The sequence below is a fragment of the Ruditapes philippinarum genome, unplaced genomic scaffold (genome assembly GCF_026571515.1).
Source record: "Ruditapes philippinarum isolate M1 unplaced genomic scaffold, ASM2657151v2 ctg5098_1_1_1_1, whole genome shotgun sequence".
Taxonomy (NCBI): Eukaryota; Metazoa; Mollusca; class Bivalvia; order Venerida; family Veneridae; genus Ruditapes; species Ruditapes philippinarum.
In genome coordinates this window covers 47731-61915 of record NW_026860788.1, presented here as the reverse complement: position 1 = coordinate 61915, position 14185 = coordinate 47731, and the positions used below count along the sequence as shown (strand labels likewise).

At 33.0% G+C, this 14185-nt stretch overlaps 1 protein-coding gene across 3 annotated transcripts in view; it reads right to left on the bottom strand.

The window, feature by feature from the left end:
• Positions 1-748: 748 nt before the first annotated feature.
• The window catches only part of LOC132713407 (protein MON2 homolog), a gene marked incomplete at its 3' end in the record, with an annotated part of 50181 nt that continues 36744 nt past the window's right edge, over positions 749-14185 (bottom strand). For all 3 annotated transcript variants that reach the window (XM_060695994.1, XM_060695993.1, XM_060695996.1), the window contains 1 exon segment: positions 749-848. In XM_060695994.1, the coding sequence (XP_060551977.1) occupies positions 750-848 (99 nt within the window).

The following is a 14185-nucleotide window of genomic DNA, read 5'->3' as shown; positions in this document are numbered from 1 at the left end:
AAAGTTGAAACATTGAAACATCATTTAAACAGGTCAGAACTTCTAAATTCTCTTTAAGTACAACATTTAAGAACATTTAAGCATTTGATTGACTTAAGTTTTACAACAGAATTTTCATTCATCATGGATCTACAAGTTGTGCCTGTAGATCCACTAATATAGTCTACGTTCCTATGCTGTTGAACGACGGCAAGCCTATAATTGGCACTCCCATTTAATATTAACACCCTATTGGGGTTTCAATTCTCATTTTAAACATGGAGTAAAATAAATCCATGTCAGGTTTATTTCTTGCTAAGATAAAATCACCAGTGGTCTTGTGAGAGTAAGTATGAAGGAGCTTCTTAGTCCCATATACCACACTATGTCCTTAGAACTGGGCCATTGCTTATGGTAATACCAAAATTTCAAGAAATAGACAACTCCCTGAACCGTACAGGGATGTGAAAAAAATATAAAATTTAGAAGTGTACACTTAAATTGTTTATAAATATTAGCTTAGTAAGTGCACCAAAAATTAATTAAAATGGATGGGAGGAACTTTTTATATATATACATGTGTATATATATATATATAATAATTGCTGCTGTAAATGGCCGGAAAACTGAAAGTAACTGGAAACCTTGAACTGCCTTTTTTAAGTGTGTGTGTGTGTATATACACATGTATATATATACTTTTGTCTTTTCCGGTGATTGGTTTTTCACATCCCTGTCAACCTATATATATTAATTCTACCACTTACCTTCTAATAGATGTGCTGTGACTGGTCGCCATAAAATTTCACTCTCGACAAGTTCACTAAACCAGTCTCCAGTAACTTAGCAACAGCAAACAATGATGGTTCCTGTAAGACACAACAAATATATCTATTTCTGGTAATAATTATGTTTTGTAAAGACAATGTTACAATCTCCTAGGGAAAGCTATTTTGAGCAATTTTAGGTTTTTCACTGCAATTCAAACCAGTGTTGACATTTGATTTTTTAATCAATTTAATATATTTAACTGATGTGTCCTCTGGAAAAAAAAAAGCTAGACAATTAACCAGTAACTTAATTATTTTTTGTTTTTTATCCTTATCATTAAATCTTTTTTTTTTTTTCCTTTTTCTTAAAACATCTCCTGACAACAATAAACTATTAATGGTAATTAATGGTACCTTAGGTTAAAAAAATGTTTGGAAAAAAAAAATAATATTCAAAAACATACCTAATCTTTTATCTGACAAGAGAATCACTTGACTAAATAAATGTTTTTAAAATGTTGTTTATTACTAAATATAGACTTATGTTTTGCTTTATTTTAACTATTATACTAAAGTATTAATTTTTAATTTTTCAGAAATTGATTCTTTACTTTTTGTGATTTGTTATGGTGAATCTTTGTGGGATTATTTTGTACGTATATTAAATTCATCTATTCCAAGCCTTTTCTTTAAAAGCCTCATTTCTCTATTTTTATGTTCAACTAAATCTTATTTTAAAAAAACACATTACTGTTATATTACTGTTTGATCTTTTAACTTTATCTAATTTATTATCTCCAGAATTTGTGTAATGGATTTGGCAAGCTTTAAATTTGGAACAGTCCATTCAAAGTTTAAAGTTTTATGGGAAAATTGGCTGCCAATGCCTTGTGAGCCTGGTTGGACAACATATGCAGGTTAGCCTGGGCAAAGACTGTAGAACTTTTTCCATATTTACATTATAATTTCTCTTTGCCTTCGAAACTCATGGAAATCTTACTACATTAAGGTGCCATTAGAAACGTGAAGTGTGAATGAAGGAATGTAAAATTGTGAAGACGCATCGAAATACTGATTTGAACAAACCTGACAGTAAAATTGTTCTACATTAAAATTACGGGGAATAATTATTAGTTATATATTCCCCACCCTAAAGCTCTTGCAAATGAAATTATATAAAGTAGGAAGTGAAAAATTTCCAAAAAGTTGAATGGCAAACATTTGTTTAAAGGAAAGCTGAATTTTTCACCATCCTGTAAAATTTACATTGATAAAATTTCTGATTAAATAAAATTTTTCCGAAAATTTTTCACAAACCTAAGCCCCATATTCACTTATTTTCAACCCTCGGAAAAAACCCTACAAAGGAAAAATAAATTCTCCTAGTTATAAAATACGTTTTATGCTATTGAGTATACAGATCGCATTTTGTTATTTATCCCAAACTATATTCATTGGAATTAGATATCTAAATATATTTTTTATAAAGATTAATTTGTTCTCTTATATTTATAGATAAGGAAATCTATTTTAGGACACCATTAGGGAGACCATGGGATTAGGCTTCAAGGACAACAGGAATAATGTTAGACGTAATAGGATGATACTGGTTTCACCAAATCTAAATTAACTACCCTTTAAACACTAGATTTCACTTATTAACCCATATCCTGCTGAATTTGTGTAAAATATTCTGGTCATTTAATTATTCTGAACTAATATATTTCCATCATTTTAAGGTATGTATGAATATAACAAGAGCAGTCATGGAAGTACAAATGTAGTGTGCTCCACTTTTCTCAGTTATAGAAAATGAGGGAAAATTCTGAAGAAAAAAATGTTTATTACCTGCCATTGATAGTATGCAAGCATTAATTTCTGTTTTAAGTGAATATTTATGATGTTTTATGGACAAAATTACAAATATAATTTTTCTAAATACAAAAAAGGGAGATAATTGAGCAAAAAATGTTTATCAGGGTTATCTGTCCCTTAGAAATTGTGAACAAGTATTCCAAGTTTTCAATGAACATCTTTGATAGTTTTTGAGTAATTAATCTGAACAAAAATGTTAACCAGAGCATCTAATGCAAAAAGGGGCATAACTATGCAAAATACAATTCTTGGATTTTCTGCCCTTGAAATTAGGAATCACTTGTTGATAATGAACAAATATACCAAGTTTGAATGATATAGCTCTGGTTGTTTTTTGAAAAACTGGACCTAATACAGGTTAAGGACAGACAAGCGAAAATCTATACCCTCTCCCCCCCCCCCTACATTAGGGAATAAAAATAATGGATCAATTATCACAAAAATCACCAATAGCTTTCTAAGACTTTACTTTAGTTATGTTGACGATAAGTTTTATGTCTAAAATAGAAATCAGACAATTTCCAGATACTCTTTCAAAAGCTGAACAAACAAAATTATAAAGAGTTATGAATAAAATTGCTCTTTGTATCATTTATCAGCATTTAAATTCATTTAAAAAAACATAAACAACAATAAAATACTATAATAAAATACTATCTATTACTTTAAAGTAAAAATGATAGCATTTTTAAATGAAAAAAGCACAAAATTCATCAATTTGACAAAAAAATTCAAACAACAAAGGAAAAAAAGAGAGAGAAATTGGGAAAATAAATTGAGAAAGTTTTAATGGATTGCACACATCAGAAACACAATTTTGTCTTTAGTTATAGTTATGAAGAAAAATGGCTTTTATTCAATTGTCATAGCTCTTATGGGAAATTTGACAAATGCAGACATCGGATAAGAAAATTATTGAATGTTATAATGCGGGGGTCTTTATGAAAAATTATTCCATTTTAAGTTATTAAGTATATTGAAGCCAAAGCTTATGTATTTGTGTCATTTAATTTCTGATTTATGGTCCACCCGCTCAGCTCAATGAAGAGAGCATCAGAATTGTAACCAAGAGGTCGCTGGTTCGATTCCGCTGACTAGTCAAATTCCTCCAAGACAATTGACCTTGACATTGAGTCTAATGGTCATTTGCGTTGCACCATTGATTCAGAAATTATACATGTTGGATTAGTAGTCGGTTATTTGCAGATAAATTGATAATTACTAGCTTATTAATAAGTTATCAGGAAAGCACTGGTTTATATATAAATATATACATGGAGGACCGACTGCTAATATCACTAAAATGTGTAAAAAACAGAGATAAAAAACTGTTTTTGCTCAGGTGTTGTACTTTTTTAACACAGAATTGTTAAGTTTTACCAGAATATGAAAATTTTATCTTTAAATTGTTTCTGTTTTTCAGGAAGAAAAATAGGAAAAATTATGTCTTGTTTCCGTTTTTAAAGAAGCAAAAAAGAGAAAAAACTTATTTTCTAACTCAAATGCAATAACAATTTGTGTTGTTTTTTTTTAACAATTTTCAAATTTTACATTAAAGTAATACCAGTTGTTCAAATTTGGTAATTTCTGTAATTTGCATTTTTTATTCTCCAGCATGCAATTTCTCTCTTCTTCACCACAGTGAAAATTAAGGTCCCACATGAATTTTGCCAACAATTACGGAACATTTAGTAGACTTAAAAGTGCCTAGACAATAATGTGTACTTTCTGATCTGATGTTACTTGTACTATCATGTAAGAAATTTCTTAACACAAAAAAGTCAATACAAATATCATTAAAAAACTGAAAACATCCTGGTAGGCCACTTACCTGAGGGTAAGCTTCATGGCAGTTTATTTAAAATGTCATTTAAGTGCAGGGTTAGAGCAAAAAAACATTTTTTAAAGACTTTTACAGTGGCATTTTTATTAACTTCATTAAAAATATTTTGGACAATGAAAACAAATAATATTCAATGATATTTATATCAAATTAGAACAGAAACTTTGACAGACTATGTGTACTGAGCATTAAAAACATTCTTTTCTAATATTGATATTTTTTGGGAAAGAACACAGACAGTTGCGACTTCATATAATAAAATTAGTGACATTTTACTTTTGTCCAAATTCTGTTTTTCCATGACCTATTTCATTAATTGTCGAACAGCATAATCATTTTAGCTGCATAAGAATATTACATCAAATGTGACGGTGACACAAAACACTTGGCAATATCCCCTGGACAAATGTGACACGGCATTCCGTAAAGTGAAGTGATCGGTGAAACAACAAAATAAATATAGATTATTTTATATAACAGGAACAGTTAAGCCATTCCAATCTCAAATACCATCTCTGGTTTCTATCATACAGCCATATTAAAGTCAAACTATTGCCCCAAACTTCACATACGTAAATCCTACAATTTCAATGCTTCTAAAATAAAGCTAATTCTCGTACACTCCTGGGAATGGTGAATTGTCGGAATTAGGAAAAACTGCCTGAAAGGTCATACATCATACTAGAAATCAAAAGCTTATGCTTACACTTAGGGGAAATGTAAATTGTCTGGTACAGCTTACATAACAGGAACTTCTGCTCATAGGTATTTTATCATTGTTGCAGATTAACAAATTTATAAATGCAGACCATTTTTTTTGGGAACAAAACTGATGTATCTTGTATTTGTAATTACATATAAAGTCAGGTATAAGTCCTTTAAGGATAAAATAAACATGATTAAAAGCGAGATCAGCAGCACAAATTTCATGGTAATCTCCAAGGAATGCCAATGGTAAATCAGTGGTAAATTTTGCTGCAATGTCATTGGATCATTTATCACATACACAACATACAACTGCATTTCCTCAATATTCTTAGCTGAAGCACAGCTTAAATTTGTGTCATAGAATTTCCCCCCTATGACTTTTGGATCTTAAAAAAGGGTTTTGTTATCACATATCATCGCCTTAGTGAAGTAACTGGTTAACTCCAGATATATTTTGGTAGGAGTTAACCAGTTATTGCACACTACAATTAGTCGGCTGTAGCTATTGTCTTTTTGGACTGGATGGATGCCTGAAGCTTGACTGGTGAAAGAAGACTTCTGCTGTTCCTCCATACTTTGTTTAAGGCACAAGCAGGCCCCTGAATATAAACACCACCAAACCTTTAACAGGTTTTCTATAGAAAGCCTATATAGATAGCCTTCTTAAAATCACACAAGAGCCATGTCAACATGGCCATCCCCCGCCGAATGTGTTTGCTCATTCGAAAAATGTATATGTAGTAGAGCAGAATAACTCCATTTTAAGAGGTCTTTTGGTAATGAAAACTGATGGCTATAGTGATTACAGATTTGAAACCTATGTGAATACTGATGGCTGAAAATAACAAAGGGCAATTACTGAAAAATAATGCAGGGTAGGTTATCATTCTTGTGTGCTGCATCCCTCCTCAGTAAAATCTATCCACCTATGAAGTTTCAAGTTGATACCTCAAATACTTTTAAGAAAAAAATTGAATTGAAAAATTAAGTATGAAAAATAACAAAGGGCAATAACTCAAAAATTATAAAAGGTAGAGTTATCATTCTTGTGCACTGCACACCTCCTGAGTTAGATCTATGCACCTATGAAGTTTCATAATGATATCTCAAAGGCCTTTTGAGTTATGCTCTGGACAAAAATTAATTTTGAAAAATAACAAAGGGCAATAACTAAACAATTATGCAGGGGGGTAGTGTTATCGTTCTTGTGCACTGCACTCCTCCTCAATGAGATCCATCCAGCTATGAAGTTTCAAGTTGATACCTCAAATACTTTTTGAGATAAGCTCCGGACAAAATATTATGAAAAAGAACAAAGAGGAATAACTCAAAAATTGTATAGGGAAGAGTTATCATTCTTGTGCACAGCATTCCTCCTCAATAATATCTATCCACCTATGACATTTCATGTTGATATCTCAAACCCTTTTGAGTTATGCTCCACTCGGGTGAAAAATTAGGTATGAAAAATAACAAAGGGCAATAACTCAAAAATTATGAAAGGTAGAGTTATCATTCTTGTGCACTACACACCTCCTGAGTGAGATCTATGCACCTATGAAGTTTCATGTTGATATCTCAAAGGCTTTTTGAGTTATGCTCTAGACAAAAATTAATTTTAAAAAATAACAAAGGGCAATAACTAAAATATTATGCAGAGTAGAGTTATCATTCTTGTGCAATGCACTCCTCCTCAATGAGATCCATCCAGCTATGAAGTTTCAAGTTGATACCTCAAATACTTTTTGAGATAAGCTCAGGACAAAATAGCATGAAAAAGAAAAAAGGGCAATAACTCAAAAATTGTATAGGGAAGAGTTATCATTCTTGCGCACAGCATTCCTCCTCAATAAGATCTATCCACCTATGACATTTCATGTTGATATCTCAAACACTTTTTGAGTTTATGCTCCACTCAGGTGAAAAATTAAGTATGAAAAATAACAAAGGGCAATAACTCAAAAATTATGAAAGGTAGAGTTATCATTCTTGTGCACTGCACACCTCCTGAGTGAGATCTATGCACCTATGAAGTTTCATGTTGATATCTCATAGGCTTTTTGAGTTATGCTCTGGACAAAAATCAATTTTGAAAAATAACAAAGGGCAATAACTCAAAAATTATGCAGGGTAAAGTTATCATTCTTGTGCACTGCACTCCTCCTCAATGAGGTCTATCCACCTATGAAGTTTCAAGTTGATAACTCAAATACATTTAGAGATATGCTCCGGACAAAAATGTCGGACGGAAGGATGGAAGGTCGGACGGATGGACGGATGGAGACTATTACTACATCCCCGCCGCCTTTTCGGCGGGGGATAATAACATACAGGCTGTATAAAGATAGAGTCACCTTGTGTGTTCTAAGTTTAATAATAGTCCATAGGCCTTTTCAGGAACTGAGAGTAGTTTGAGTCCCTAACAGACAGAGTCATCAAGCTTCTGCAAGCTATCTAATTATAGCCTTCTCATAAGGCACAAACAAGCCTGTACAGAGCCACCAATTTCCAGCAGTCTATCTATAAATAACCTCCTCATTTGTGACAGCAGTGAGGGGCAAGATATGTCGAGTCAATGTTCGGCCAGAGAAATTCCCACCTTCTTTTTTTAACTATTTGCGCACTGCAAATATTATATTCCAGCATATTTCAACTATTTGAAAATACATGTTATTAAATGCAAGAAATGCACAAGCAGAGTATAAATTCAAATAAGATATTTCTAAAAAAAATTCACAATATTTTATAGGTTTCAAGGATATGAAAAATATAGTACAAAAAAGTAGGATTTTTTTTTTCATCAAGAATGAATCAAAGTTAAAACTAATCAGAAGAATATTCTTCATGAAAAAAATAAGCACAGCAATCCATGCAATTTATTCAGAAAGTCTTTCTTAAGTGACAGGCTTATTTATAGGCTAGCGTCCATGTAAATCACTCAATAAATTTTATAAAAGATTTTTTTTTCAACTTGAATTTCAGACCATTTCAGTCAGTCGATGCATTTTTTTCACAGCAAGAACCTGCAGTTCTAAAGTTAATATTTGTACCATTTTTCTAAACCTTCATTCCCGGCACACATTTGTATCCTTTAAAGAGAAATGCAGTTGCTAAATGGGTCAATTATACATACAATTTAAAGCAATCAAAATTTGATTATTTACATGTTTTTACATAGTTTTTACATAAACACTATTTTGTGTTCTCTGGCAAAGTGCAGTTACTCAGTTTTCCCCAAGAGTTACTCCCCTTGACATATGGGAATTAATACCCATTACAGTTGATTGGAAAGTGTTCGTAACAGCGTTGAAGTCAACTGACCTATTTTAGAGATTTATTACCAATACCTTCAACTAAGTCCATTAGCATATTTCAACATCTACGGTAAATAAGAGCATTTTATTCAAATGAACCTTAAAGAATACAATTTATTTCGAACAAAAGAGCGGTGGAGACAGATTGAGTATGCAAATAAGCTGAACAATACGGAGAAGTACATAATGTATCTACTTGTGTTACAGCAAACATAAGAGCAGCGTCATGACAAAACCAACATAATGCGTTTGCGACCAGCATGGATCCAGACCAGCCTGCGCATCCGCGCAGTCTGATCAGGATCCATGCTGTTTGCTATCAGTTTCTCTACTTGCTATAGGGTTTGTAAGCGAACAGCATGGATCCTGATCAGACTGCGCGGATGCGCAGACTGGTCTGGATCCATGCTGGTCGCAAACGCACTATGTTGATTTTGTCATGGCGCGGCTCAAATTATTTAGATAGAAACGTAACAAATAAGACAGCAAACACAGAAACTCAGGGGGTAAGTTACAATATCTATAAACCTACACTGTCCAACACAAAGTAAAAGCCCTGTTGAATAAAACAAAATTATACAGATCATCTGCGGAACACATTACATATACATTGTATACAGACAATCAAAAGTAACAAACATTCCATGTACGGTACATGCTTCCTTTAACATAGAAATTATCTTAATTTAAACCCATTTCACGTTTATATGTTTCCATATTATTTGCATATTACTGATGTTCTGCCCCATTTGAAATGATATGTTACTTTATTATTTAATCTGATATACAAATAGGGCAGTCTATTTAATATGACAATAAATTCAGCTTTGACGATATAAAATACATATTGTCATACAGAAAATTAATTATTGCCAGAAACAAAAATGAAAAACAAATAAATAAAACTAAAGCTGTCAAAATGTTTAAAGCTGCATTTAGTAAATTAAAAAAAAACAACAGAAATAATGATTTTTCATTAATAAATTGGGTTTCATATTGACTCGTGTCCAGACAACCAAAATGAGTTTTATAAGCATAAAAATCTGCAACCTTATTGTGGCGAAATATTAAATCAACAAACATGGCTATAAGTAGCAGTCCTTAAATTTAACGGTATATTTCTGCATTGTGATGGATGTTTTTATACAAATTTAATCTTTTTTATGAGACGATTACTTTTTCTTAACGCACCGTGAAGCTAAAAAGGTTAAAGTGTGTTTCCACAAGAAAATCTCATATTTGCTGTATTCTGGATAGCAACTATAACACAGTGACGTAGTGCATAACCAGCTGATTATAGTCTTCATTTGCATGGTACATTCGTACACAGACTGTAGTGTTACTGTGGGGTTTTCCATTTAAAATCGTAATTTATGAACAATATTAGATGAGATTTACAACAATACTGTTAAAAAGGTTAATGAAACTGTAGAATGCTTGGTTTTTTTTGGCTGATGGCAAAATTGTTTTACATTTTTATTTAATGCAGCTTTAAAGCTTAAAAACTTAAAATAACACTTTTATTTAAATATGCTAGAACACATTAATGTTTATAACACTTTAAAGTAGAAACAATTAAAAATAAGCATCCCAAGTTAAAAGTTCCAACTCTAAGTTCTAAAAATCAACATGTGGCAATGCTACAGAGTTTGTAAATTTACAAGGTTTCAGTGCTCAATCCTTTATATATATTAATCATATATTTTAGAAAACATGTGGGTTCGGTAACCTGGAAAGAATCGGACCAGGCTGAATCACATAATACAACAATTACAGGTCTATCATTGCAGCAGCAGATGGCAATTACAGGTCTATTTTTGCAGAGATGGCAATTACAAGTCTTTTATTGCAGATACAGTCCAACCCCGTTTATTCGAAGTGCCTGGGACTGAATATTTACTTCGAATAATCGATGGGTTCGAATAATCGAAATCGGAATATTGTGATAGACGAAAACTACTCCACTTTGACCAATCATAGCAAAACTACCTTTTACAACACACTTACTTCCTGTAATCAATTGAGAAAAATAAATATTAAAGAAAAGATGCGTAAAAATTATTGTATTGACATTGAAGACATAAATACTTGCATTTTATTCTACATTATGTATCGTTTCGTTTCGCGCAAAGCCTTGATAATGGCCGTGTTGTCACTACGGTATTTACAGCTAAACTCTGGTATTTTGGATTAGGATAAAGGCTCTCATGTAGTGTTACAATTAATGAAAAAAATGTTTTGGATGTTTTGACAAATTTACATATAAGGTATGTATGAAAATTATTGCTGTCATCTTCACGCAATAACAGTAACAAAATCGGACACGGTGCATTGCTTTTCCTTTTTGGTAATTAAAGTTGATTAAAGAACACACAAAGAGTTATTATCATGATTGTCTAAATACACGCATGACTGTTAATATTTTTCACAAGTCGGCCGGTCAGCGAGTGGATCTGCGCCAATTAGTCTGGCTTCGAATAATAATTAGGCTGGCTTCGAATAATAGTAAATTTTTAAATCGGGACTGAAATTTTACTTCGAAAAATAGGAGGTATTCGGATAATGCAATACGAATAATACGCTCGTATTTATATTGATTTATATAGAGATAAAAACGGGACCGCCGATCTACTTCGGATAATGCCGGGTATTCGAATAAAGGGTTGTCGAATAACCGGGGTCGGACTGTATGTCAATTTCAGGTCTATCATTGCAGCTGATGGCAATTACAGGCCTTTTGATGCAGAGCTGACAATTACAGGTCTATCCATGCAGCAGAATGATGGCAATTACAGGTCAATCATTGCAGCAGACAGCAGTTACAGGTCTATTTAAGCAGCAGACGGCAAAAACAGGTCTACTGTTTGCAGTGACAACAATTACAGGTCTATCATTGCAGCAATAACAGGTCTGTCCTTGCAGCAGATGGCAATTACAGGTCACTTATTGCAGCAGACAGCAATTACAGGTCTTTCAGTGCAGCCGACAGCAATTACAGGTCTATAGTTGCAGCAGATAGCAATTACAGGTCTATTGTTGCAGCAGACAGCAATTTCAGGTCTATCATTTCAGCAGAGGGCAATTACAGGTCTTTCGTTGCAGCAGACGACAATTACAGATCTGTTGTTGCAGCAAACAGCAATAACAGGTCTATCACTGCAGCAGACAACAATTACAGGTCTATCGTTGCAGCAGAGGGCAATTACATGTCTTTCGTTGCAGCAGATGGCAATTTCAGGTCTATCATTGCAGCAGAGGGCAATTACAAGTCTATCGTTACAGCAGACAGAAATCACAGGTCTATCATTGCAGCAGAGGACATTTACAGGTCTGTCCTTGCAGCAGATGGCAATTACAGGTCCATTATTGCAGCAGACAGCAATAGCAGGTCTTTCGATGCAGCAGACAGCAATTACAGGTCTATTGTTGCAGCAGACAGCAATTACAGGTCTATTGTTGAAGCAGACAGCAATTACAGGTCTATCATTTCAGCAGAGGGCAATTACAGGTCTTTCGTTGCAGCAGACGACAATTACAGGTCTGTTGTTGCAGCAGACAGCAATAACAGGTCTATCGTTACAGCAGACAACAATTACTGGTCTATCGTTGCAGCAGAGGGCAATTACATGTCTTTCTTTGCAGCAGACGGCAATTACAGTTCTATCGTTGCAGCAGAGAGCAATTACATGTCTTATAATCATTGCAACAGACAACAATTACATGTCTATCGTTGCAGCAGACAGCAATTACGAGCCTATTGTTGCAGTCGACAGCAATTACAGGTCTATCTTTGCAGCAGACAGCAATTAAAGATATTTGGTTGCAGCAAAGAGCCGATAAGATTTTCGAACAAAATTAGACGTAAGCTCTCAAAGCTCTGTATTGGTTATATAGATTAATCATCACTACAGCTAGCACTTGAAATATAAAATTTAATAAATCTTTGTCAAAAGATGGCAATGTCTTTTCGACTTACTCTTGGTTGCTCTGAGATAATGAGAGTTGGTGCATTATTTAGGTAGAAGACATTTGTATCAAACATTAATCCAAACGAAACATTCTGTATGCCCAATCATGCATAACATAGAAATGTTCATTATATTTATGTAACATCTGCAGCAAAGATTTTGTGTAATCATGCACACAATCATAAATTACATACAAATTTCACACAAATATTTTATATGCAACAGTCCTTACATGCCAGATTTTAAGCAATGACTAAACACCTAGACATTTATTGGGGCAAAAAGTAACATTCATCTACTATTCAACAAAAACTCTTAACCTTTGTCACCAGTATTGTGACCTGGCTCATTTTCTGTTAAATGACTAACTTTTCACTTTTCATCCTGATCTCCCCAAAAAAAGATAATGGACAGTTCTAAAACTGGAAGCTCGACAAGTCCAATTCAGAAATTGAGCAGGTAAACAGGTCAAGGCCAAACCGGACAATATTGTTTTTATTCATTTTGCCAGAAAATACTGAAGATTTTAACTGAATATTTTATACTTTACATACAAGATGTTCCTTTTTAACATATTATTATGTCAGCAGGCCATAAAATGATATATAATAATTTTCAGGTGGGCTGACAAAATGTGTTATTATCCCCTGAGTGGGCACTTTTTTTTTTAATAGGACTGCTAAAATTTATCTGTCTCAATTCTAGTTATGAGGTTTTGAAATTGAGAACTGCCCAGACTGCTTAACATTGTAACAGTACAGACAATTTCCATTTCTATGCATTTTTTGAAATTTCCATCCAGAACAAGTTAAGGATTTACAAGAGATTTTCCAGCCAATCTACTTTGGGCTTGTTGTCAGAATTAGGTTCATAATATACTAAGGGATTTTGTCACAGGTTTTAAAGTGGGTCCTGTACATGTACTGCATGCAATTTGACCCATTTCATAAACTTGGGGAGAAAACATGGTATTTTTGTCACAAGTAGGTCCCTAATTTATGTACTGCATGCAATTTGACCCTTTTCATAAACTTGAGGAGAAAACATGGTATTTTTGCAACAGGAGAAGAAAAAACTTAATGTAAATTAAATCTTAAAGTGAAAATGCAGGATTGTGTCTTTTTCTCAAGGAAAACCTGTTAACGGTCCAGTTACTATCAAAAGAAAAAATAACTGAAATGTATCACATGCAATTTGACAACACTATACTACTAGCTATGATAACTAACTTCTAAATCTTTTGAATAAGTCTATTAAGAAGAATACAACCAAGTACCTGTTAAACAAAGTAAATCTTTAACAATGATAAAAAATGTCAGTACTATAGAAAAAATAAAAATTGGAATTACTACACCACTTTTACTGCTGCCTTGAGACATAGTGTAATGAATTTCACAGTACATATAAATGGTTTGGTACGAATTCAACTTTAACAAGAAGAAACTTTATCTAGCATCGACAATATAACCATTTTTACCAATAATTGTATCGGGTTACGTACGATAACCATCTAAGGCAGAAATAACAAACTCTTAATTTCTTGTTACTCGGAAAATAATAACGTATAATTACACAATCGGGATACCAATCAAAAAGGCTTACAGTACTTTTCCCAATTAGTGTTGAATTATACACCAATTTATGAGGGTCGGTAAATGATCGGCACTATATAAATTCCACAAAAAAGCAATAATGGTTTACAAGGTAATTATCGGTAATGTTTCGAAC